Source organism: Lepisosteus oculatus, chromosome 8 (genome assembly GCF_040954835.1).
Source record: "Lepisosteus oculatus isolate fLepOcu1 chromosome 8, fLepOcu1.hap2, whole genome shotgun sequence".
In the NCBI taxonomy this organism is placed as follows: domain Eukaryota; kingdom Metazoa; phylum Chordata; class Actinopteri; order Semionotiformes; family Lepisosteidae; genus Lepisosteus; species Lepisosteus oculatus.
The window spans coordinates 23,149,234-23,175,790 of NC_090703.1; the positions used below are offsets into that span (position 1 = coordinate 23,149,234).

At 39.4% G+C, this 26,557-nt stretch overlaps 1 protein-coding gene across 5 annotated transcripts in view; it reads left to right on the forward strand.

Annotated features, from left to right (window-relative positions):
• The first annotated feature begins 465 nt into the window (after positions 1-465).
• The window catches only part of pacs2 (phosphofurin acidic cluster sorting protein 2), a 132,471-nt gene continuing 106,379 nt past the window's right edge, over positions 466-26,557 (forward strand). For 4 of the 5 annotated variants that reach the window (XM_015351201.2, XM_015351203.2, XM_015351202.2 and 1 more), the window contains exon 1: positions 466-854. In XM_015351201.2, the coding sequence (XP_015206687.1) occupies positions 736-854 (119 nt within the window). In that variant the 5' untranslated portion in view covers positions 466-735. Of the gene's footprint in view, positions 855-990; positions 1,069-26,557 lie in introns of those variants that run through there. The other variant, XM_015351204.2, reaches the window with a different exon arrangement.

Below are 26,557 nucleotides of genomic sequence, written 5' to 3' on the forward strand. Positions count from 1 at the left end.
GCGATGGGCAAGCGACCTAGTGTATACAGCTTTTCATCTCGAAACGACCTTTGGAAGGTGGATAATCTATAAATGTGCTAATCTTTTTAGAGGAATTCTGCTGAATATTGAGCTGCAGCAATCGCACCGCACCGCTAAGCGTTATGTGCCGCAAGCCCTTCGAACAATTCACAATCATTACGACTATATCATGAAGCTGCAAGATTTTATCACTTATTTAACAGCTTCCAAGAAAAGATTTTAACAAAAAGTGCACATTCAAATACATTTACATTCAATTCTTGGAAATAAATTCATACTATGAATGATATTTCTCAAATTTATCTCAGGTAGTTTATTTTTGCTTTTAAACTTATCTAAGGCATTAACCAAGAAGAGAAACGAGCACGGCTGGGATGTTCCCGCGGCTTGCGAGCGAGTTGGTATGTACAGTATGCACGCCGTGGATCACTGGGCAGATGCAATGACGTTATTTCCTGGGGGTGGCGGTGAAAGCACGGTACTGCAGACCTGTCTTCCCAAACACTGAGCTTTCGGAATTCACAAGGAAAAAAATAAAGACATGGAAACGAGCGCGGAGACGTGACGGAGAAGTGTTTTCAGATGCGGTCAGCACTATTGCACTAAGCCGAAACCCGCTGCGTGCATCTTCAAAATAAGTCTTGCTGTTCGTTCACAGATATATTTATATACAGACATTTCTTTTTGTTTCTTCTGTCGCGTGTCTGACGGACCATGGCGGAGAGAACCGGCCGGCTCAGTTTCCCCGGGAGCGGGGCTTTAAACAGACCCGTTCCGATGAACCTGTTCGCTACCTGGGAAATAGACGGGTCCTCGCCTAGTTGCATTCCCAGGTAAGAGCTGCCCTGGTATCCGCTAGCCGTGCTACCTGCTGTTTGTTACATGCATCTGGTGTTGTTGGGTGTCTTTGCCCGAGTTGGGCAGTTGTGGGGAAACGGCACTCGCACCGGACCGCAGTCAAAGAGCTGTTTCCACCTTGGAAGCTGCGAAGCTTGGAAATGTGCGTGATGGCCGTATAAAGTCAGACGGACCGCCTGTACTGGCCCGGTATGGTACAGTTCTTACTTGTGTGTGCTAATCACTAGCTTAGGTCAAAGTGAAAGCGATTGTAAGCTGTAACTTTCCAAGTGTGTGAAGCAGTCTCCAGACATTGTAGCAGTATTAAAACTGGATTGCGTATGGCATTTCTTAATTGGGTTTTCAGTGGCAATTTGTTAACACGTCGGATAGAAGTTCATTACAGTGTGTACTGAAGCTGGCGCTTTGCGGACTTTGTAAATGGAAAAAGAGGACGATTTTTAAACCGCGAAAGATGACATTGCTTTCTGCTGAAACATCAATTCACAGACTGCGGTGCCGGTGTCACATCACTTTCTTCTGCACAACTTCGCTACAGCTTCCCTGCCTTGCAGCTCAAGGTTCAAAGACGGCGCTTGTTTGCTCTGCTTTCCAAATTAAAGCTATAAAACATTTCCACAAAACAAACGTCGCTTCCCTGTGGTTTTGATGGTCGATGTCTGACCGTCAGGTATATTATTGCTCTTGCTGTGTTGCAGTCTGAGCGGGTGTTCGTTTACTATATCCTAACAGGTAAAAATTAATTAATATTAGAAAGTGGTACATATACCACTTATAAATGATAAATTCCACTTTCTGGTCTCCGACGGTAGGTTGTTAAATATTGCTGTTTGTTGATTTTATTTCAGTAAAGTCGGATGTTTTTCTCAAAATTATTCTGGGCATCTACTGTATCTTTGTTTTTCTCTTAGCATCCTCTTCTGAACCAAAACTTTTCTCCACGTTGTTTCAAATGTTGTTGCTTAAACGTATTTATATAACACTATTTTATTAAGTTTTAATAGGATTAAATATAATAAGAAGCGGGGTTTTTATCTTTAAATAGATTCAGTTGTAGAAAAGCTATATTTTTAAAATGAACTTTTTGTATTAGTCAGAATTAACAGTATTAATTTTAAATGTAAATACTTTTAGTCAGGGATAGATATGTTCTTAGTGGTCACATAATACGCGTTCACATTGGTTGTTTTTTTGCAGAAAATAAAACATGTAGCCAGCCATACTATGGAATGCAGTCAATATTAAGATTAGATAATTGTACCCATATTTGTTTGAGGGACCATGGCCCATAGAGAATATTCATTGTTGCTCTGTTAGTCCTGTTTTTCTGACATTATGTTCTCAGGCACAGACTGGTGTTGTGGTCTAGTAAGGCGCATTCTTGAGTCCATAATGACATCTTGATTGCAACTTTGTAGAAAAAAAACATGAACAGTTTTTAAATGTTATGAATTCATGAAGTGGCGCTGCCTCCTGTATTTCTGCACCAAGTGTTGAAGATGGAGCACTATGTGCTGCGTGAAGTTCCAGAAGGTTGACAGGGGGTCACTGTGCTGTAGGAGGTTCCTTCCTTAAGATGAAACTGAGGCTGTAAGAATAAGGGTCTAAACCCTGGTACCCTGGTTGAATTCCCCTTGGGAACTTGTGAAGTCTTCTCCATTGGAAGTGATTTCTCTCTCGTCCTCCACCTGATCTGCTCAGTTATCTACTGTAGGTTAGGCGAATGTCACTGGAAGGTATCCCTTCCAATAAGTAAAGCACAGTTTAAAGGCAAATAATTACTGTTCTTATTGTGTACAGAAGCAGCCCATTAAAAACATTGTAGATGGAGTTTATGTTTTACATTAAAATTGCACTTTAAAATATATACTGTGTTCTAACACCTCAATGTGGTGAAAAACAAGTCTTTAGAAACAGACTGTCAGATTTAAAATCTAACTGAAGAAAATAAAATGTTGCAATGTCTTTTGCTGCTGAATGTAATGGAACAAGCCAATTATATGATGTAAATCATCTTGGATTAATATAAAACACTGAATAATACAGCTAATTCTAAACTTTACACAGACTTTTACTGTGCTCATTTGTACAACAGAATCTTGAAAGAGGTTTGTCTTTTGGTCCATCTAACTCTGTGATCTTGAACCCTGGTCCTGGACAGCCCAAGTCCAACAGGTTTTATAGGCTAACTTTAAATCCTTAATTTCTGAAGGCCTGGAAAAATTTCCCTCCAATCATCTACATTGGTGCAGTGATCTGTTGTTATTTAGAGATCATTTGGATCACAACTCAAAAGACTTCAGGGACCATTTGTGTGAAAAGTGATCAGTTTCTTTAAAAAGCGCATGGTTTAGGGTAATCTATAACGATAACTGGAATGGGGCTACCAGGACCAATGTTGGAGACCCCTGGTTTAGCTGGTAAATCGATTGAACAAATTGTTTATTTAACTAAGAAACTGCAGTTAAATGCAGTACCTATTACTAGCATGTTTCTTTTTTTGCCAAAAGCTAGAAATAATATATCAAAATTTGTACAGTGGTATTTAAAACTTTCATTTTCTATCCATGAAAAAAGAAAGTGGTGCAATACTTTCTATAAAGGGGGTGAGTGGCTTCAAATTTTTGATCCTAGAAGAGCATGTTTCAGAAAATGATGTGAGATGGGGAAAATGAGTCCACCACAGTATATCAGAATTGAGTAAGAAAAAATGAAGCCAATTACATGAACTAATGCTAGAGGCGATAGAATCTAGACAGAAGCAATGTTCAAACATTAAAAGAGGTTGCAGAGGACTGACAGAGGTGTTGAATTCCCGCAAATGAGGATTTTATTAAGCAAACTAGAAATGATGTAATAGCTGAAGCCAAAGGCAAATTTAAATTACATCCGACTCAAAGACAGTTCAGTCCTCCAGCCCACAGCCAGTTCCTAACGTCAGTTAACTCAGCATAGCAAATAGGAGGAATGGTTAAGTCATTAACGCGTTACCTTGGCAGAAAACATCACTTAAGAGGTTGCAGATAAACTACAGGTTGAAGGGAATGCAACCACAGAAGACAGGTAACAAGCAATAGGAGTCTTTACTACCCACCCTGTTGACCACTTTGAACTCTGGGCAACCGGCATCTATGGCATGAGTGTGGGCAACTTATATAATGTGCCAGTAGCCTGTTGTGCAAACAAGAAGCTCCTGTTTTCAGTTGCATATCTTGAGTCATTACCATCACATGAAATCCAATAGGGGGCTGCAAGATGCAGGCTGACTAAACTGTGAGTTTTACTGAGGTTAATGACCACTTGTACTATGTGGAGACTACAGGTTGCATTTATTAATTTGCTTGTTTTCTTGTTTCCAGGTTCCTTTCATAAAGATGAACAGGAGCAGTGGGCATTTATTTTATGTGGGGGCAATGTTGCGTTATAGATATCATAAGTTATTAACTTGCCCATTGGCTAGCAGTTCTCCACAGTTTGTACAGATGTAATAGATATCTGAGTGAAAATTGAATGTTAAGAGCAAAGGTTGTGATTTTACGCCCACGTGAGCGTGTACAAACATTTTTTGATTGTCTAAAATTTATAGCTTAGGTTGTATGTTTCAGCCTGAAAGAATGGATACACCCTGCATTCCAAGGATATTGGATGAGACTGGCCTCTACAGAGTTCTATGCCCAATTTCCTTTTTTTACAGATTGCAGGTTGTTATGCAAAAAATTAGGTTATACAGTGAATATTTTATTATTTGACACATACATCTGTGCAAAGCTTGATATATCCAGCCACCTGGGCTTTTATTAGAACTTTCCACTCATAAAACCAGAAATGGATCAGTTGTTTGCAATAGACAGAGTTAGTAAATCAGGCTGCGCTCTTTTCATTGATTGTCTTTTAGTGAATGTCAAGACTTTCTCAAGCCCAATAGGTGACCGGTATACCTTTCGATCAAACTGGTGTCTCTACACTGGTGAGGTGTGCTGTACTATCAGAGTGGGAAGTAAGTTGCTCAACTTATACTTTACTTGGGGATAATGGCATATTTACTTCAATTCTAATAACTGAAGATATTTCGAAATGCAGGGAGGTCATTTTGAATGTAGTCAGATAAGGCAAGGCACATATTGCTTGCATCAAATTGGAAAGGCGTGTGCCTGTATACCACTGTTAGTTGTAATAAGCAAGAGCATTGCATGCATTCTCTTTTTAAATATGCTTTGATGTAAATGACCTTCATAATTTGTTACTGGTTTTGACAACACACATTAGTATATTGCCTTTAGTTTTGCCACACTGTGCACCTGTTGGAGGTGTATGTAGTTTGCTGAAGGTCACGCTGCCATAAGGTTGTATTATGGTGACACAGCTCTTTCAGGATCAGAGGGAGAGAGTACTCTCATCTGTTGATTTGTACACGTGTACCTAAATACAGCTGACAGTAGGTAAATAGACAGGAGAGTCTGGAAGAAAACCCAGTCAAAACAATGCCACAGGACACGGAGGAAGTAGGTCAATTACAGTTCATATCTGGGCAACTGGCAACTGCTGACCTACATTTGAAGACTGGCGCACAGCAACAGCTCACTGACCACACAATTAGAGATCATTATATATCGTATGCCTTAGTGCCCTTCGAAGTAGCAACCGTGTTAATTACTGTTTACTGCATGTTGTTTTCTCATCAGAATGTAACAGTAATAGCTTCTTTCATTCTTTCAGCTGGTTTCTGGGCACAGCCTCAACTGGTTAGGTCCTGTAAGACTGTCCATTTTCAGGTACAAATATCCACATTCTGGAGGTTACCAATTGGCTCAGCCAGTCAAGGGGCTCACTCTGGATACAGGCTGAGGTCCATGGCCCAGGTGTCCGGTGTTTTTGGATGAGCCCAAATTACCCTAGTGGTGGCATGTCGTTTGGCTGATTGTTGCCTGGGGTAGGGATTTAGTTGGTCAGGCGCCTCTCTGGCTGAATAGTGACTCCTGAGCCTGCAGGCTTGCAGTGATGTCAGCCAAGGACGGCTCCTGTAAAGCACTGTGGGTCTAGCAGTGTGGCAGTAGATGATTTGTATGTGTGGAGGAGCATGTTTGCCTGTCTTTAACTGATTGCCATGCAGTAGTCACTGCTGCAAGATGTAAAGGGGGAGGGTACATCATATTGAAAAACAAGAAATGTGCAGTTGCCTTAAGAGAATATCTGGAATATTTCAGAACAACAATACTGTGCAGATTAGAACAACCTCACTTCTATAGTGACATTGGAAGCACAGGGAGGCAGGGGATTGATGGACAGTGTGACAGGGAGCAGCAGGCTTTCATCCTCTTAGTCCCAGCACCTTGTGTCAGCATTCACCCTGGAGTTGAGACAGGATGCAGGTAATGATTCAGGCTTTAACAACTTTCTCGCTTTAAGACATTCAATGCTTCCCATCATTCAATGGCAACGATTTCTGCAGAGTCATCTTCGAGTAATGTAGCAGAACTCGACCTGTGTGCTTGTAACAGGGGCAGTGAGTCAAGGATTCATCTTCATCATGCATTGATTTTTGTTTTCTTGCATTGTAATCCAGCAACTGCGCCAGTTGATAGGGTGGGGGGTCATTTCCAGTGTTTCAATACTAAGTTCCCTCATACAGACCAATTCCTGTTCCTTTTCACATTTGCCAAACTGAAACGGCAATGGTTTGAAGAGGAAATTGAAAGACACTGTGAAGTTGCCCCTAACCCTATCACCAGTGTTAACAAGCCAATGTTGGTAACTTCTCAATAAGCCAGCGCTGTATTTAGTGAGCACCATAAAGGGATTTTTCTTTTTTTTAATTGTTTGCTGGTTGGATTCATGGCACTTCTTAGGCAAACAAATTTGTAGCACTTAAAATATTTTACTGATATTTGATAACTTTGTAATATGCATTTTCTGCTAAATAAGGCCTGGTTTTCTTTAAGGCACTTCCCTCTCTCATTTTAGGGCTCTGAGCCAGCATGTGTACCAAGAACTACCCAAGGCCTCTTCAGTCTATCACCCTTCCAGACCACTCTGAGGAATAAGTTTTGCTATAGCCAACAGTGTAATTATTTAACTGCTCATTAGTGGGATAAAGGGGCAATCGGTGCTGAAAAATCATCAGTGAGTGGACACAGGAAAGGTATTGAGTAACCCTGCTCTAAATCCTGCTGTTATGAAACCCTCGTGCCAGTAGTAGCCAACCATTGCCCTGGAGATTGCCCCCCATTGCCCCCCAGTTGGTTTTACAGGTCAGCCTTAAGACATGTTCATCTATCTGCAAAGAGTGGGAACACTTTCCTTTTGGCCACTGAAGCAGACGATTTGTTTTTTTTCAAGTATGTAGTTTGCAGATCATTTGATATGTAAATATCGGCTTCACCCTGTAACTCCCACAGGTTGTAGTTTGGCTATTCCTGACTCTTGAACCAATTACATTTCTAAGTGATGAATCAAAATGCACGTGTTCTTTCAGGCTTTTACCAAATTGAATTTTCATATGCAGACCTGCTAGACTCTGGGTCTTCAGGACCACCTCAGTTCTATCACAAGTTAGACTTCAACAGTCTCACATGATCATTTTATGTCAAACACAGTAATAAACAATGGCTCCATTGTTTTGACAAGGAAAACTATTAAGTAACTTGTCTTTTAATCTGTGAGATTCCCTTAATCATTGTGTTTGAGGTTGAGAAACCTCCAAAATTATCTGGTAAATGTCAGCCAAGAACGGAGGATGGCACGTTGGCACCTCGCAGTGCTGGGGCTCTGGATTAAATTCAGGAAATGTAGTGCTATCCGTGTGGATATGTATATTGTCCCCATGTTCATGTGTTTCCTCCAACAGTCCCAAGACATGCTGGAAAGTTAATTGGCTTCTGGGGAAATTGGACCCAATGTGACTGTGTGTGTGTTTTTCTGTGTGTGCCCTGTGATGGACTGGCATCCTATCCAGGGTCTACCCCACCTTGTACCCATAGCTTGCCTGGGATAAGCTCTGGCTTCCCCAAGACCCTGAATTGGAGGAAACGGTTAGAAAATGGACGATGAACGTCTGTCAAGATAAATACATGCCTTTAAATACTCCTTCACAGTTCTCCAGCTGGCGAGGAGAAAGCAGAAAGATTTGCGAGAAGAAGAAATTAGCAATATTGAGTTGCACTAAGGAGCCTGCAGCCAGTACAAAAGACAACATAAGACAGAATCTCATATTATGTGAAAATTAGAAAAGCAGCCTGGGCTGTAGGGTGTTCTGATTTGTGATATCCCAAAAGAATCACGCAGAAGCTCTTTCCAAGATGGGTAGTGCTTCCCTTGGATGCAAAGAGTGTTTTTAGAGTTGTACATATTGATTATTGACATACTGTACAATAAAGCAGGTCTCTCTGATTCTTCCATTGTCAGGTTAAAAGTCAGAAGTCAGAAATGAAAATTCTCGATCGTTATAATGAGAAGCCAATCTGCTAGACATGTCTTTTCAGGTGCTTGTAACCAATGCAAGGTTTGTTAAGAGAATGAACTGTTATTATTTAAAGCAAAAAATAATAATTGTCATTTACTATAGTCTAAAATGTGTACTTTTTTAGAGGTAAGTTTAAACTAGCATCAAACAACATGAAGTTAAAAATTTAATTGTATGGCAGTTTTCAAGTGATAAATCTGCAGATTAGAACAAATACGAAAAGCTGTAGAGTAGTTATTTTTAATTTGTCAGTGTTCTTGATACTCTTTCCCTATAAATAATAAAAATATTAAAGGATCCACCATAGCATTGTGAATTCCTCACTGTTTGTTTAATCAGCATTTGTATTACACTCAAGCATCTGCTCAGTAGGCATTTTAGAAATGTGCAAGTGTGCAAGTTCTGATGAATGTTACAGTTGAATCAGATCCATGAGTCGCCTGCACTATGTTACAGTCAGGCAGAGCCGAGATCCTAAACTGTACATCAATCCTCACATGCTAGTGGAGAACCTAAGAGGAGAAGTAAAGTAATAAGAAAATGGGTTTATTTCCTGCAGGCTTTCGGTTTTGTGTGCACAATTGGATTGTGTGCTTTTCATCAAATACCTGTTTTGTGGATGTGGTCAGATTGCAGATTGTGCGAAAGGACAACAAAAGCTTGTGTTCATCTCTTTTCTACCCAGAGAGAGAGAGTTATAGCTGCAATTACAGCATAAGGAAGATATCAAATTCTTTGCTAACTGGACAGTATGAATTGTGAAGCTGCTCTAAAGTTGGAAAAGATTTTTTCAGTGTTATTATTATTACATTATTATTATTATTATTACATTAAAGCGAGGTTTGCATGTAAGAAGGGCAATTGCATTACAATATGGGGTTTAAATATATTGACTTGAGGAAGGGGTCATGAAGATGTCAGCTTCCAATTGGTACCGAACCACCTGTATGGAGCTATGGAGCCCGAGAGTGTTGAGAGACAAGTTGCTTGATAGTGGGCTGGTTGGAGGAGTCTGCCCGCACATCCTCACTCTCCCCGTGTGCGATAACAGGGTTCAGCAGGAGCTGAGACCTGAAACTTTAGTTGGAATTGTGATGCAGTACTTATTGTTGTTGTATAGAACAATATTTAGTGATTATAAACTTAACAAAATATTAGTATAGAGATTATAGGATGAATAGAGGGAGAGAGTAGAGGACTTCAACTAAGTGTTGAAGCTTGAGCAGTTTTCAGAACGGAGAAAGGGAGCGAATGTTTGCTGTAGAAATGCCATTGCCAAAGAGAATTGCTGAAGTCGATGAGATTGTATAAGATCAGCAAGACACAGGTAGTCACAGTGTGAAGAATACTCTCCTTTTAGTGCTCATTACCAATTGTCTTACTGTTCACTGTTTGACACTTCATTATTGTTTCTAGAAGCGGTAAGTTATAGCACCTTAGGCATTTTCTGAATTTAAAAGGTGAAGTGAACTGAGAGCAGACTTCTGAACTGGAGGACATGGAAATGCCTGTGGTTGCTGCTGCTTTTTTTAATGAGCGTCTTTGACATGAAAGTATAATTAAACACCAAAAGACTAACACAACTGCTTAGCCTTTGTCTTTCCCTGTGTTTTTGGGAATATTAGAAATGCATTTGTTTAGCTATTCTGTCCTTTTCTTTGGAGAGGGAGGTTTTTGTGTCTGAAACAAAACCTAAAGAACACGATGGGCTAAATGACACCCCCAAATTCTAAAAAGTATGTCATTCTAAAATGACACAACCAAATTGTAAAAAGAACAGTACTTAACTACTGTAGCTCTCTACAGTTTCTTAAATCGGTTGCTTCAATACCTGCTATAATCAATATCTCTTATATTTTTCCGAGTGATTCGTAATGCTTTTCCCCTCAGTCGTCTAAAAGTACAGTTGCATATGAGGTAAGGTGACAGTGGCATTGCGTTTATGGACTACATTAAGACCTGTGGTGGTTCCTTGTGTGTTGCAGAGGCTTCCTGACTAGAACGAGATTAAGCGGCATGCTGAGAAAAAGATCAAAGAAAGCTGTCAGGTTACCGCTGTGCTGCCATGGGCTAGTCTTTTACCCTGGCGGCAGTATACTGTAAGGGGGGTGAGGTCTCCCGTGAGGGAGACAATTTGGTTTGTTCTTGGAGAACTGGCTTTCCCTTGGGCTGCCTGAATTTTTCACGATGTGACACTCTCTCTTTAGATTTTTCTTGGCAATCAGCCGGGCTCCACGGGTGCTGGGCAAATTAGGTCCGGGTGGCTTCAGCTGCATTAAAATTTAAATGGTAGAACTGTACGCCTACACATATTTGTGTTCTGTCTTTGTGAGGACCTTGCCTCACTGCTCGCTCTGTTCCTTTTTAATCTTCTGCACTCCACTAGACTCGAGACAAATAGTTCTGGCATTTAAAAAAAAAATTAAAAACAAGGTGCCATTTGGATTCTAATAAAAAGTGATTTCCACTGTGGGGACAGTCCCACATTGTTTGTTTGACTGGAGTTATCTTTGTTGAGACACTGTCTTAAAAGCCTCCCCAGTTGGGTTATAATACGAGAGCACACACATGCACAACAGACAAGAGCAGTGTTGCTGTCAAGCTGCTTTATCGTTCCCTCACTTTCTCTTTCTCTCTTGCTGGCTCCTTCATCTTCCTCTGTGTTTTGATTCACATCCCGGATTAAAGAGGGTCAAGTTCAGTGTTGAAACGGGTGACTTTTTCCTTGTGTCATGACTTGACTGAGCTCAAAGCATATATATGATAAGAAGGAGACGAGAGCATTCATCTAGCCTGTTAGGTAGTTAGTAGCTCATTGACCCAAGGATCTCATCCATTCTTGAAAGAAGGCCTGGGTGTTGTCTTTAATGTGTGAAACTGTTTAGCAGGAATGAAAACTGTAAGGTCAGTTGTTATTAATAATAATTGCTTACATTTATATAGCGCTTTTCTGGACACTCCACTCAAAGTGTTTTACAGATAACTCCCCTCCATCACTACCAATGTGCAACATCCATTCTGGCGATGGCCAGAATACTCACCACACATCAGCTATCAGTGGGGAGGAGAGCAGAGTAATGAAGCCAATTCCTAGATGGGAATTATAAGGAGGCCATGATTGGTAAGGGCCAATGAGAAATTTGGCCAGGACGCCGGGGTTAAAGCCCTACTCTTTTCGAGAAATGCCCTGGGATTTGTAATGACCACAGAGAGTCAGGACCTCGGTTTTACGTCTCATCCGAAGGACAGCACCTGTTTACAGTATAGTGTCCCCATCACTATACTGGGGCATTAGGACACACATGGACCGCAGGGTGAGCACCCCCTGCTGGCCTCTCTAATACCTCTTCCAGCAGCAACCTAAGTTTTTCCCAGGAGGTCTCCATCCAGTTACTGACCAGGCTCACACCTGCTTAGCTTCAGTGGGTTGCCAGGTGTGGGTTGTAGAGTGATATGGCCGCTGGCCATATTGTTATTATTATCATCCTACAGTGAATTTAGTAACACTACAATGTATAGTTTGCACTATATGCTGTTACTCAGCGGGTGCTCTTTCTAAACATAAATGCTGCACTTCACCATCTCATAATTCTTTGCCACAGGGGGCGCTGTGTAGAACAGTGCTGAGCACGGTCTTTGTAGTTTTATTGGTTAGGCAACCAAGGGCACATCTGCTGGTAGGTATTTTTTTTAATTAATCTGCTCAGTGAGAGTTGAAATACCTCTGGCAGCCCGTCTGAAGTGTCATCACCTGAAGCCCATCATCATTAGAACAACAGCTAAGATAACCTGACACTGTAGTCACTGTAGGACAACCGGTGAGGACGCCAAGCTATCTGGGTGTCCTTGATGCATCTGCGTACCAAAGGCCACCAACAAAAAATACGAAAGAAGTTCACCGTATGTCCAAAAGCAGAAAAGCTGTTTTTTATCCTGAGACAAAAAGCCATGCAAATTATTAGAATCTTATCTCAATGTCTTCAGGCATTATGTAAATCTGCAGTTCCTGTTCTCCCACACCCCTCTCGCAGTAGAATAGAGAAAGTAAACATTAATTACCAGATTCTTGGTGGGCACAGTCCTGCTTATGAGCAACGTATTTTTCGAAAAGCAAAATTAGAATTGCTTCACGCGGGGAGGCCTTGAACTCCCTTTAGTAAATTCTTTGAGGTAAATAATTATATACGGCACAAAATGGGCTGCACAGCACAAAAGATGTAGGTCTCTTGTGGTCATCAAAACGGAAATGTATTTTTTGCAATTTTGTATCCCATCCCATCTTGTTTTTGAAATGATGTTTTTTAAGGAATATAAGAGGTTACAAAAAAGGAGGCCCTTTAGTCAGTCCGGGCCATTTAGAACTCTCTCTCATCCAGCCGTTTCTCAAAGGGAGCCCGAAGTATCGGCTTGTTCCATACTCCTAAAACCCTTTGGGTAAAGAAGTGCCTCCTGTTCTCAGTTTTAAATGCACTTCAATGTAATTTCCACTTGTGCTTTCTGGGGTGTGTTTCACTGTTTATTCTGAACAGTACTCAATGCTCGCGATGACATAGAAAATTGAAAATTGAAGGATCACTGTGGGAGAATGTATTGAGAATTTGGTATTTGGTGGGAAAAATTGACCAAAAGTGCTTCATGCAGGAGATAGGTGGAATTAAGTCTTCAAGTGTTGTATTAATGGTTCCAATTCAACTTCAATTCATAATGCTTCCAATTCATATTTTAAATTAGAAAATAATATACTTCATTGCATAACTATAATGACTTGACAGCATATGTGAATGGATGTCTATGCACAACCTAAACCCTATATCAGCTTTACCTTCTATTTCTATCTAAAAACATTTTGTGCAAGTGTCATAAAGTAGTTAAATGTAGGTATTTGATGTTTTTCCACAATCACTTCTAATAGGTAATAGGTTGTGTGTATATACAGTTCGTGTAGAAGCTTTCCTTCACTGGCTTAACGTTATGTCTTCAATGGAATCAAAAGGGAAGGGAAATTGTAGAAGCAGTGGTACAGGTGGGATCTGAGGCAAGCAAAAAGCACTGATCAGATTTCACATCAATACCAAACATCAATATTTGATGTTGAGTTTTACAAGAAAAGAGGCCTAAATTTGCTGTCTATTGGGAGCTGTCTGTTCTGTTTCCCTGAAGACTACTTCTTGGCCCAACCCTGTCTCTCATTTAAAGCAGGTGCTTTGAGCTTTTTCTGCAGTGGATGCATTGTTCTCTTTCTTCATACACTTATAAGTCCGTCATCCTCAAAGATTCAGCACAATGCCAGGGTAACAGACAATGTTTGTATTGGCCATTTAAGGTTAATCTATGGTCGCCAGAAGCAAAATGTTTAAGAATTATTAGCTCTTGATGTCATAATGGCTTCAGGCTCTGAAACTGTAGAGAGAGCTCTGTTCAGACCTTCAAGGACATATTTTTGTTTTTTACAAAGCTAGTAGAAACTTGTGCCCAGTGGCCCATGTATGCGTTTTATAAACACGGCATTCTGTGAATGGCTTGTTTATTTTGTATTTTTTTTTTTGTGGTCAGTGCTGATATTTTTTTACTTCAGGTCATTTCGCTGTGTTCGCTAGCACAATTGTAGTGCAGCACCTTGGAGCTTGGAGATGAAAGAGGAGGGGGCTGTAAGAAACAGATAATCAATTGACGGGACTCTGGGGTAGCAGCTGGCAGCTGGCTCCAGTAGGCTGTCATATTTGCCCCTGTTGGTGGTGGAAGTGCTGAGATGTCGCTTTGAGCATCCCAGAAACACACTGGCTTTGTTCAGCCTGCTGAGAGTTTGTGCCCAGAGAATTCTGAGTAGGAGAGGAAAGAACTTTCCTTTTCACGGCTTTTGTGGAAAGTCTTTATCGCTTCATCTCTTCTGCCTGGCTGTGTGTGTGTGTGCGCTGTCAGTATAGCTTTTACTCTTATGTCCGGCTTAGTCCATACCCACGTGCCGCAAACGCATATTGGGTATGAGCACAGCAGCCTTGTGTGCATCAATCTGAAAGATACACCAGCAGTTAAAATATTTATTCAGTCCCAGAGAGAGCTCTTAGCAGCTGAATCAGCTTCTACTGCAGGACAGAACAGACAACCCCCAGGCAGACACACCTCTAGTCTGTGCCGTGCTCTGTAGGCGATCAATAACACTTTATCTGCACCACGCAGGCAGCATGTCGCACAGCCACAGAGCAGTTCCTTGCTGTTGTTCATTTTGCCACTGTTACAGAGTCCAAAAATGATTTTTTAAAATATTCCAATGGAATGTACTCCATTGGATACCAATCAGATTTAAGAGTATATACTGTAGTAAGACTTCACATTTAATGCTTAGGTGAAAACACACACCTTTTCTTTCCATACATTCTGAGCACATATGTACATAGAGGTGACCAGTGACACTATTTATTACTTGCAGACCAGTTAGACCGTTAAAGGATATAAAGAAAAAAAGAACTTGGCCTTAAAGATAAACCCTAAGGTGAAAATAATGCAAATCTATTAAACTAGGCTTTGGGAATAATGCTGAAAGGTATAAACAACAAATTGCATTTGTGTCTTTCTGCATGTAATGAGAATTGCAGTTAAGCACCTTAACATTGTGTCATTTGGTCTTGAAAAATGTTTTTAACACTTGATTTACTGGAATTTCAGAAATTGGACTGTTCTCAATGCATGTTTTTTTTTAATCATTTTAAATTTCTGCTATTTTTGGGGGCAGACTCATTCTTTTTGACCTAAAGCAAAGCCTTCCTCAGGAGGAAGATAATTGTTACTGCTCTTCCCAAACCAGCAGACAAGGAGATGATTGTGGATAGGAACAAGTAAAGGTTTATTCCTTTAGTTAGCTGGTTTATTCCTTTAGATAGGGTCTTTGGTCACTCATCCATTTATTTTCAGTAAGTGCTTAGTTTCAGTCAGTAAAGTGTCACAGTGAGTTGGAGACTAACCTGGGCAAGACAGATTACACCCTGGACAGCCATCCATTGCTAGAGTGTGCACACTCTGGTTTTTTCAAGAGGCAGTTAAGAGATGCATTTGCAGCATTTGTTTGGAGTGTGAAAGGAAACTGGGGTACCTGGAGAAGACCCAAATGGTCATAGGGAAGACCTTCCATACAAAAGGGTGGTTGTTTTGTGATTGGGGAGTCCAGAGAGCGTACTGTACTGTAGGTTTGCTGTGGTTAAGGGGCTGACTTGTGTGTTTTTTCACTTATTTGCATTAGATTTCTACTATGCAATTTTATATTTCTTTAGGGAATATCTCTGATGAACCTCGTATCTTGAGTTTGGTATCATTGTGGCCTTACCTTGTTTCGTATGCAAGAGGACCAATGATTCAAGTAAAAGGAGGAACTTGTTTTAGCAAAAGTGTCTCAAACAAACCCCGAAGAACGTAGTTACTAACATTAAACAGAAAGGACCCATCAGCTCCAAGGAATTTAGCAATTTTGATGTTTAAAAATGGCAAAGTGTGCTCTGCACCCATCAATCAAATCACTGCAACGATGCAGATACTTGGGAGGTTGCAAGAATTTTTGTTAGCCTGAAAGATCACTCCACACTGTACAGCTGCTCCCAGTAGCAGTACTTGGCCAGTTGTGTGCCACCACTTGCAACATCACAGTTCCAGTTAGCTAGTGACATGACCGAGACTCAGGCTAGCAAATTCTGAGCCATAGCAGTCGATATGCACACTGAGAAATTGCCTAGTTGTTCTGCTCAGGTGTCTTTATTTTAAAGCTAATCTCTTCCAATCCTTACATTCTTTATAAAGTCTTCAGCCCAATTTATTTACAGTTGACAATGTTTAACATCAATTGATCTTTTTCTGTGTTGCCAAATTATTTTGAAAAAGTAAATCTAAGGACTTGGTGCTTGACTGAGCACAATTCATTGCATTTCTTTAAACCGGGCATTTTATAAAAACAATTCTTTATAGAAACTGGGGATTAACTGAATGAATTATACTTTCAAATAGAAAAGGAAAATTAATAAAGCTGATTGCTGATGCCTGAAAACTTCTACATTTTCAGACTAAAACTGTGCAAGTAAACTGCTTACTTAATATAAGTAGCCTATGTGGATTCTGTACCACCCTAGAAAGGTCAATAGATAAAACTATCACACTAAGTGCATCTCCTCTGAGTTTTAATCACTGCTCAACCTCCACACTGAAATTGTCAGCCTAATAAGGGCAGGGAGCTGTGAGCTCTTCAGCCGTCATTAATAATATGAAAACACAACCTGTGTTTATCCACCTTTATCCAGAGTGGTTCATCTCACACCATGAAGAACTTTAGCAAAGTTATCTCAAAAGAACTGAATGCTTTACAGCTAATAGAAAGGACTTGGCAACCCAAATGAGCAATTTTGATGTTTAAAATGGTAAAGTTTTTTCTCAGTAAGAATACTCAGTACAGCACTTGCAGTGATGTCAGTGAGAGTTGCTTCATTCCTCCAATTAGCACTCACTCTCCTGTCATGGAGCATGGATCTCAAAAAGTGTGAAATGACCAAAGCAGTACAAGAGATGTTGCAGGAGAGTTGAGTCTGTAAAATTTACAAGAATGTGACTTTATAGAGTAATTAAGAAAATAACTTCACATTCCAACTTCATAAAAGAAAACATTTATAAACATTCCAAACAGAAGATATGAATTAAGCCTAGGTACTCCTTGACTAGATATAGTGGTGAATGTGTTGGGGCAAGTCTTTATGTACATTTCCTACAGCTCCTACATCATCATACTGTACATTTTGTTTGACAAAAATAGCTCTGAAATGAGATTTTAATTAGATGAAATTGTTCCAGTTCCTGGCAAAAATATTCCACCCTTTTTTTGGTTGAGTGTCATTTTATTAGTTTATGGAACACAGGTTTTTTTTAATGGTTTCTTTGCTGGGCTCATTTCGTTAAGCTATTTCAGTTGTTGTGGTTAAACCGATTAAATGTATTGTGCTTTTGTACTGTTTGATTTGAACCTACCTGCCTGTTTTGTACCAGTTTGTACAAGAACCAGTTTTTTATTTTTCTTTGATTTTGGTTTGAGAAATAAATAGTAGAATCATACCTGTGTGGGTGTGTTGTTTATATTTTTTAACCTTTCTGTATCTCTTCAGCTGAAATTGCTTGTGTGCTTTTTCCAGGAACACAGTTCCTTGTAGAACATTCTTATCTTGTGATGAGGAGGGCCATGTAACTGTGAACACACCTTGCAAAATCTGTGTGCCTTCATGCACCTCTTTCTGTATTAAAATTAAATATTAAATATTTATTAAATATTAAAACTAATATTATAATATCTTTAGACAGTTTAGAGGAAATATGGCTTTTTAAGCAAAGGATTCCTAGAATTGACTTTTTGTGTAAATACAGTTTATGTGAGGGATTTTTAGGTTACTCTGCTTAGTGCTAATGGATCAGACTAACATTAAAATGAACAAGGTAGAGGACATTGAATGTTGACAACTGCTGAATGTTCTTTGTTAGTATTAGAAACTTAAACTATAAATCTGATGGGGAACATTGTGCTTAAAGTAACTTTTTATAGAAAGAACTTTGTGGTCTATGTTGACACATTTTCTTAATGTGAGGAAGCAATACAGTAAACAAAGGCTTGGTTTAAATAGATAGAGATAAAGATATAGAATTTAGATCAGGATTGCTGTTAAGGGGAAATGCAACCGGATCCTAGGAGTGAATCTGTTTAATGCTGAAAAGAGAAAACTGCAAGTAGTTTTGATTCAGGATTGCAACCCAGCAGATTTCTCCAGAATTATCAGGAAAACACAAAGCACGGAACACAAGTAAAAAAAAAAAAATAATGGGAATGCACTGAGACCAGGGGGAACTTTGTTGATGTTAACTCTGAGTTAGGATGAGATCCTTGGATCAAGTTACTACCAGAAACCAAATGAGCTAGCTAGATGAGCTGAAGGGTCTCCCCTTGTTAGTAACCTTTCTTGTTTGAGGTGCCCATGAAGATAGCTTTTCCTTGATTCAGATGTTTTCTCTTGTTCCAGTGTAAATGGCTGTGATGGGTTTCAGCTGCTCCTTGCACCTTCCAGGCTAAACCACAATGGATGCGATCAGAGCAGAGGAGTTTGCTCAGTTGTTCGGATAGGCAGTCATACGGCAAGGATGGGCTGTGTCCTAGTTCTAAGGGATCAATGAATAAGTGCAGGATAATCCCACAGCCGTGACTGAATTACTGTGTGCTCTGAAGCTGGAGCTATCACTTCTCCTGAAGAAATATTTCTGCATTAAACAAGAAGCATTGCTCCACTTGTCAGCCGATATTTGTATTTTTTAAGCACATGGAATCATATACTTGTTTGTCAAAGAAATGTGCTGACACTGCATCTTGCACAAAATCTTGCATTTCTTACAAGCAGATGCTCTATATTAGTCAGCTTGCATGACTAGACAGTATAAATTGTTTGTTACCCAACCATTTAAGACAAAAATGACCTTTTCTGAATGTCTGTTGAAATGTTTACTTTTAAACTTCATCGTCCTCTTTAGCTGTTGGGAGATCTTTGCCGTGTGCAGTGTTCATAAGGAATGTATTTGTTTATTTTTAGAATTTCTCTCGGACTTCTCCCTTTGTTTCTTTTTTTTCCACCTTCCCATTTTGGAATTTTTTCCTCCTACGTAAGCATTCCAGCCTACATACAGTTACAGTTTGAATCAGAAAACTCAGAACAGAGTTGAATTAAACAAATTCGGAAGTGTCTTGTATCAATTCAGTCAGCTGCCAGAGCTTGTTAAGGCACTATTCTTTCATTTCTTAACTTGTACCCCAGCACAAGAGTGGGGCTTTATCTTAGTTTTATTTTAAAATCAAACCAACTACTGTATGTTTCTGCATACAAAGTAATTGTTGATACTAATAATAATAATAATAATAATTGCTTACACTTATATAGCGCTTTTCTGGACACTCCACTCAAAGCGCTTTACAGGTAATGGGGACTGCCCTCCACCACCACCAATGTGCAGCATCCACCTGGATGATGTGACGGCAGCCATAGTGCACTAAAATGCGCATCACACACCAGCTATCAGTAGGGAGGAGAACAGAGTAATGTAGCCAATTCATAAGGGGGGATTATTAGGAGGCCATGATTGGTAAGTGCCAATTGGAAATTTGGCCAGGATGCCGGGGTTACACCCCTACTCCCCTATGGACTGTGAAGGAAACTGAATCACCTGGAAGAAACCCTCAGTCACATGAGGAGAACATACAAACTCTACACACCCAGGGCCCCAGCACTGCTAACCGCTGTGCCACTTTGGATGCAGTTTCCTTGAAAAGCTGTACAAAATAGATATTGAGTATTGGAATCCATGATTTTGTTTTAAATTGGTGATGATTTAAGAAAATAGCTGATGCTTCTTGGCATATGTAAATTTATATTAATAAAAGGGCAGAACAGCTTTTTACAGCTTGATTCTGTGTAAAATAAATGCTGCTGTTTCTATGGGCAGCATAAAATGAATTTCCAACCTTGTAAATTAAGCTGTAAACTGCAACTTTTGCCTGTTAGCCACAAGAGAATTGCAGAAGTGCAGTCACTTGTATACATTTAATGGTGATTATCCTCAAAAAACAATATTTAGCCTAATCATCTTTCTACAATTTCCAAAAAGTCAGAAAAACATTAACCAAAACCTTATTAGATAATGTGGAACTTAAGTTATGAAGAATAATTTCTTATTCAACTTTTCCTCAAGTTGAGTAGTTTGCCTGTCTTGAGTATCACTAATGTGATTAGAACTTTTCACAAAGCATTATAAGTATATTTTCTTATTAGTTTGTAGCAATCGCTTTGTAAGTTTTTTTTCCCATATGCTAGCTTGTATGAAGTAGTTGGATAGTAATTAATCCTTTTGGTGTAAATAATTCTTTATTACCTGTTTCTGGGTCATATACAAATTGTTTTGAAACGTATGTAGGCATATATGCTTGTAAGAAACCTTATTATGATCTTGAATCTTCCTCTGTGCATCTGTGGATGATTTACAACACTGGTGTCTAACTGGAATCCCAGAGGGCTGTAGCATCCTCTGGCTCACTCTCAATTCAGTCATCATTTAATTTGTGTTTTAGAAACTCTCAAGGTCAAGAAACCTTTTAGTGCATTTTACAATTTCCTTGGTAAAAAGCAAGAAGCCAGTAGCTTTAATTGACTATTTTATGCACCTAGTTTGATCAGTTAATTGGCCCAGATTATGAGAATGGATAAAAGTAAAAATAAAACTTTAATTCAGATTGGATCGGGAGATTCTTAACCAGGTGAATTGGCACGTCATATTCAGAGAGTTTCACTGCAGTCTTCAACTAGCAACATCCCTGTGCTCCGTAGTGAAATTTCCTCAATTGACTGCAATCTGAACAAAATGCTTCAAACAAATGCTTTGTTCCTGCCTCTCATATGCTACTCAGCCTGGGGCTCATGCGACACAATCGCACTGAGTTTTATGTTCTTTACATTTCTTTATAGCTCAAAAGGCAGGGAATTATACACTGATTACCGGCAAAACTAGACCTCCCTTCTGACGCAGTTGAACATGTAATGCCGATGCAGGGAATGCCATTACCGTGGTAAAAAGGCAGCATTATTCTCTGCCATTTTTTAAAATAATCTTCTATAAAGCAGGTGGGAGGCTACGCTATTCCTTTAATCCCGCTGCTTGCTTGTGTAGTGTGACATGTTTGCTTTTCCGAATTTAATACGAGCCATCTCTTCCTACAGACAGAAAAATGTGTACCCCAGCGTGACTTGAAACTTTTAAGTAAATGCGTCATGTGATTTGTAGCGTGTTCTGAATGTATCGAGCTCAGGTGCCCGTCTGTGAAACCGACAGACCGAGGTTACAACGCGTTGTCGAGCATGACAGCTAGCAGCCTCGCAGTCGCGAGTCTTTACTACAGTGATTAACCATCGTGCCGCAGCAGCTAGTCAGATGCTCCCGCTACTCTGTTAAATGATTTCTGAGGTTTCTGAAATTAGTGCCGCAGCTCAAGTCTGAATCACGATTGAAGGGAACGAAGGAGAGGTTTTAATGCTAGCTTCATTCGGTTGCATTAGAGAACCAGCACTGGGGAAGCAAGTAAATGCTGGCCCTTGAAGAAAACATGATGATGAGAAAGGACGCGGATGGTACTGCTGGCCTTGCCCTAAGTCTCATAGGACTCGTGTCTTCCATTACCTGCTGCGACTTTGACGTTAGTAGCCCGCTTACCTGTACATACAGTACTGTACACTTAAATGTTAACTGAAGTTCTGTTTTGTACCAGGGACTTCGTTTCAGTCTTGGCAGGAGTGTGCAAATGACCGTTTTCCCTAAGCAAGAAAGAAAAGATGCCAGATGGATTGTCAAATATTTCTTCCAGCTGACTTTTCAAATGAACTTCTATACTAGAGTGTGCTTATGGTATTAGTTTTTTTATGCGCTATATGTATGTTGTGGGGAAAAAAGATCCACCCCCCATTACATTATCTCTGTCATGAGACCTTTATAATTTGCAGTTCCAAAGAAAAAATTGGCTCTCTTCAGCAAAGCTGGGGATCCATGGAGCTTTCCAGTGCTTAAGTTTGTGACTCTAATTACTTAGCTCATATAATAAAACATAAGCAATGATGCAAAAGAATGTAGTGATCTAAGAATTCCATCACTTTCTTTTCTTAGAGGTCCTCACAGAGTGTGTTTTTTCTAAATAGAATTTTCCTGTGTGATGATTTTGAGTACCTAATTAAGTCTTCCAAGGGTTTCAGCAGATAAAAAGATTATTTTGAAAAAGTGTGCAGTTGCCAAGCTAGGAAGATCAGGTGCCAGTGATAGCCATGATTTTTTTTTTTTTGGGGGGGGGGGCTATTTTAAAATAAGTTTAAAATAATGCAACCTGAACTTCTTAGCATGCGGAATGTAAAACCCAAAGGATTCTCAAAAAGTAAGTTGAGATTGACTAGAATCTAGTTATTAAACTAGATCACTAGACTTAGTTAAACTAGAGGACAGCAATAGCAATTATTAAGGAAAATGAACTGGACAATTTAATCTGCAGCTATGAAGATAAGTTTAATATGTTATAGTTAATAAACTGGGTCAAAAACAAGATCAGTGCAAGAAAGGACTTGAGAGTACCATTAGGTAGCAGTACGATAATTAGTTTTCACTGGCTGTTTCCTTCTACTTAATTGTTCCCGAGTATGTGTGCTGTGATCATCTAGGCTGGGATACCAGTCCTAGTCCTGCCTTCAATATGTTTCCATACTGTATGTTTCTACAGTAGGCTGCAGGTTGTTGTGACCTTTACTAATTATAAATTGCTTTCTGCTAAAATGGGCGATTATAGTACTGAAGAGGGTGACCCTGGTCCTGGAGAGACACAGTTATGAGGGTATGAGCACAGTTATGGTAATTAGTAACTAATTGATCTAAGGACAACATCCTGCTGTTTCTTAAGTAACCCAGGGTTATCAGCTTTAACAACATGGCTGGGTAACTTGTTCAATTCTCCCACAACCCTTCGTGTAAAGGAGTGTCTTCTGTTCAATGGATTGCAATTCACTTCCATATAGTGAATTGCAATCCATTGCCTCTAGTTTGTGTGTCACACTGGGTTAAGTTTGTCAGAGCCTCTGAAAATGTAATATACTCATATCAGGTCCCCTTGTAAGCTTCTGTTAAAAATATTCAGATCCTAAAGCCTGTCTGTGGACATTCCCTTAAACCCTGAATGCATCTGCTTGCTCTTTTCTGAATAGGATCCAGTGCTGTAATATCTTTTTATAACGTGGTGAGCAAAATTATACACATTGTTCTAAGTCTATGTGAGGACTGACTAGTACAGTATACAGTTTTAACATAACATGCTTTGATTTAAATTATATGCTTTTAACTTCCCATCCTTGCAAGTGTATCCTATTTGAATTGCTTCTCTTAATTGTTTAGAAGTTTTAAATTATGTGTCAATTTACAGTACATTGTCAGTCTTTTACATTGGTAGTCTCTTTAAGCTCCGTGTTTTCTATTTACATTACATTATACATTATTTCACATGTAAACGTGTTGATAAGTGGTATACCTCACTTACCTCTCACTTAGGTTGTTTTTTAATGTGCCAAAAGCCAGGTGCGTCGATTGTTCGTGGATCATTTTCTAACATTATAAATTCCTCTTTGTTCAGACAAATCTGTTGTACAACTTATGATTTTGAATTCTTATGTTCTAAAACTAAAGTTCTTCTCAGCACACACAAAGTTGCTGAATCAACCAATTGATCAAGGTGTTTGATTGCATGAACAGTGTGTGGAGAAACAAAATACCTTAAAGCCATGAAAGACTTTGTTAGGTAAAGGACTCAACTCCTTTAATTCATAAGGGTAAAGCCTCCTGCTTTAAGTTACAGGCGCAAAGTTTCTGCTTTTACGCTACTGAATCTTGCATATTCACACTGTTCTTATGGGGAACAACTCCCCTTTACACATCATTTCGCTGGTCATCTATTTACCTTTCTGGTCCTTAATGCCGACGTTTGGGGACTACCTGTACTCCAATAATTGTATGACCCTTTACATCTATAAGATCTCTAATTCCTCAGGGCACACGTAGGTAAATGCTGTTTGGACCATGTTCACCTAGTGCTTTGAACACTGTCCAAATATTGACATGTTTTAGAAATGAGTGGGACTTTTGCTTTTATTAGTTTACTGAAATTCTGAATTACTTCAAAAAGTAACCTCTATTTCCACCGACTCTCCATTCTCTGCTTATATTGTATAATAGACTCATTTTATCTCTAAATTGACATAACCTCTTCCTTTACCACTCTTTTGTTGTTGTGACTCTGGAAAAACGTCCTTGGCTTTAGTTTTGAGTTTGTCTCTCAGCTTTTGTCTTTGTGTTTGCTACTCATTATACTCTGTGCAGTGCTTCACCTTGGTTCCTTTTTTGTGTGTTTTCTTTTGCACATTTTTAATTTATTTTTCTTTACTCTGTTGAACAATTTAGGCCAAGGTTTGCCAGACTATGATTTATTAGCCTTCGTGAATGATTTGTTTCCTGTGCCTCTAATAACACTTTCTCAAGTGTAGTCATATAGTCATACATTCTGTAATGATTGCATTTATGTCATTTATTCCAATTTTTCTTTTACGATATGATTCATAACTTTATAGTCTGCTTTTTTAAAATCGCAAACCAGTGCTTTTAGATTCTTTGTATTTAGTTTTGAGTTCTAGTTGCAATTTCCCACTACTTTGTTTTGATCACTTGAAAAGATCTGATTGATGTGAGCACTCTGACAAGCAGCCATTCACCATATCAACCATTTTAACTTTGTTTCTGCTTCTAATTGGCTTATTCCAGACGGTGTGATGAGAATTGAAATCTCCCAATCTGATTTTTTCCCTTGCAAATGTCTTTGTCTATTTGAGCTTGACGGTCTGTAGTGTTCTGTTACCTCATCTTGACATTTTACTCTTGAATTTGCACCGTAGAGATCCAGAAATATAATCGTAAATTAGACTGCTTCTGTGCTATTTTTATTAAAAGACGCTACCCTGCCAACTGGGTAACCACTGACAATTCATCCAATCTCTATAGACCTATTTTCTGTAATTTCTGTAATATCATAGTTGCATAGGTCATAAGCTACTTACAAGTCCGATACAAATGTTAACGGTACCAGATTTGAGATTTGTTCTTCTAAGGACCGTTTGAGACCGAAGCAGTCCTTGATGTGTTCTGCTTGCATATTCTCAGAGACCCCTCTTTCATCAGCTTAGATTATAGTCTTCCAGTTTTCTTTATTCTGTTAAACAGCTGACTGCTACTCTCGCCTTGGGCCAAGTCTAATAAAGCTAATTTTCCTCTGATTAAGCTCCATGTCCCCTCTGTCTCTAATTTTCTGTAAATGTACGTAAATGTCAGTTACCTTGATGCCGACTGCCTGTCGTGTATACAAGTACAGTCAAAGGTGAAATGTGTATCGTAGTGCCCCAGTGCTCATCTGTACTTTTATTTACCCATCTCAACCATCCATCCATTTTCCAACCGCGTCTTATCTTATCTGAGGACTGTGGACTATGGGAGGAAATCATCCAAACATGGGGAGAACATACAATCTCCTCGCAGAAAGCACCCCAGGAATTAAACCCAGAGTCACAGCGCTGTAAGGCAGAAGTGTTAATCAGTGTACCTCGGTGCCACTGCATCCACCTCAGTATCTGGAAATTAGAACCTCTTGGGTACTTCAGCCTCCTCATTTGTTACCTCTATAGGGCGTGCATACAGTTTCCTATGGCTGCATCCTTCTGTCACCTAATCCCTCTCTTACGCCAGACTGCTTTGTCATTGCTTCATCCATTGCAGTCCCCCTCTAGAAAAGATTAAGCGATTCATCCAGTTTGTCTTATGCATCATCACTATAGAGCCTTATTCAAGTTATATAACAGAAATTGAACTTGACTGATGTTAAATTCTTTAGAATAATGGGATCAAACACTGCATAAAACGCCATTATTAACTACCTGGAATTTGTTTTGTTTTTTTATCAACAGCCTTTTGGAAATCTGCACGTATCATATGCTGTCTTTGTGTATCCATTACTGTTTTTGCTTCTTCAAAGAACTTTAAGAAATTGGTTAAGCAAGACCTACATTTTCTAAATCCACAATGATTATTCCCTAGGATCTTGCTGGGAATCTTATAGGTAATTTTATAGGTGATGCTCTAGTTCAAATAATTATTTCAATTACTTAATAGAGAATAGACAGACAGTTGTATGACTGTTGTATAATCACTTGGTTCAGTTTTTGTCACTCATTTAATGGATGGACAATACATTCATTCTCCAGTCCTAGTGGTAGCACTACCCTCAAACTTGTAGCCCACACAGGGATTGAACCCTGTGTTATAAGCACCACAGTCTAAACAACTGAGCTAACCAGTCAGGTGTTCTGTTAAATATTAGAATTTAAATGCTATGATATTTAAAAGCACAGAGCTGTTGTTAATGACATTCCCTAGAGCAGATGACCTGAACCAAAGGCAAAATGGATTTTCTGAGAATCTCTGCTTCCAAAGGAAGCATTCAGTGCTGAGGTTTGTTTAATTTATCCAGCTTTTAGCTTGTGTCTGATTGCTTCTGTACAGGACTGTTAAACGTAAAAGCAGTTATGTTTAGACTCAGAATTC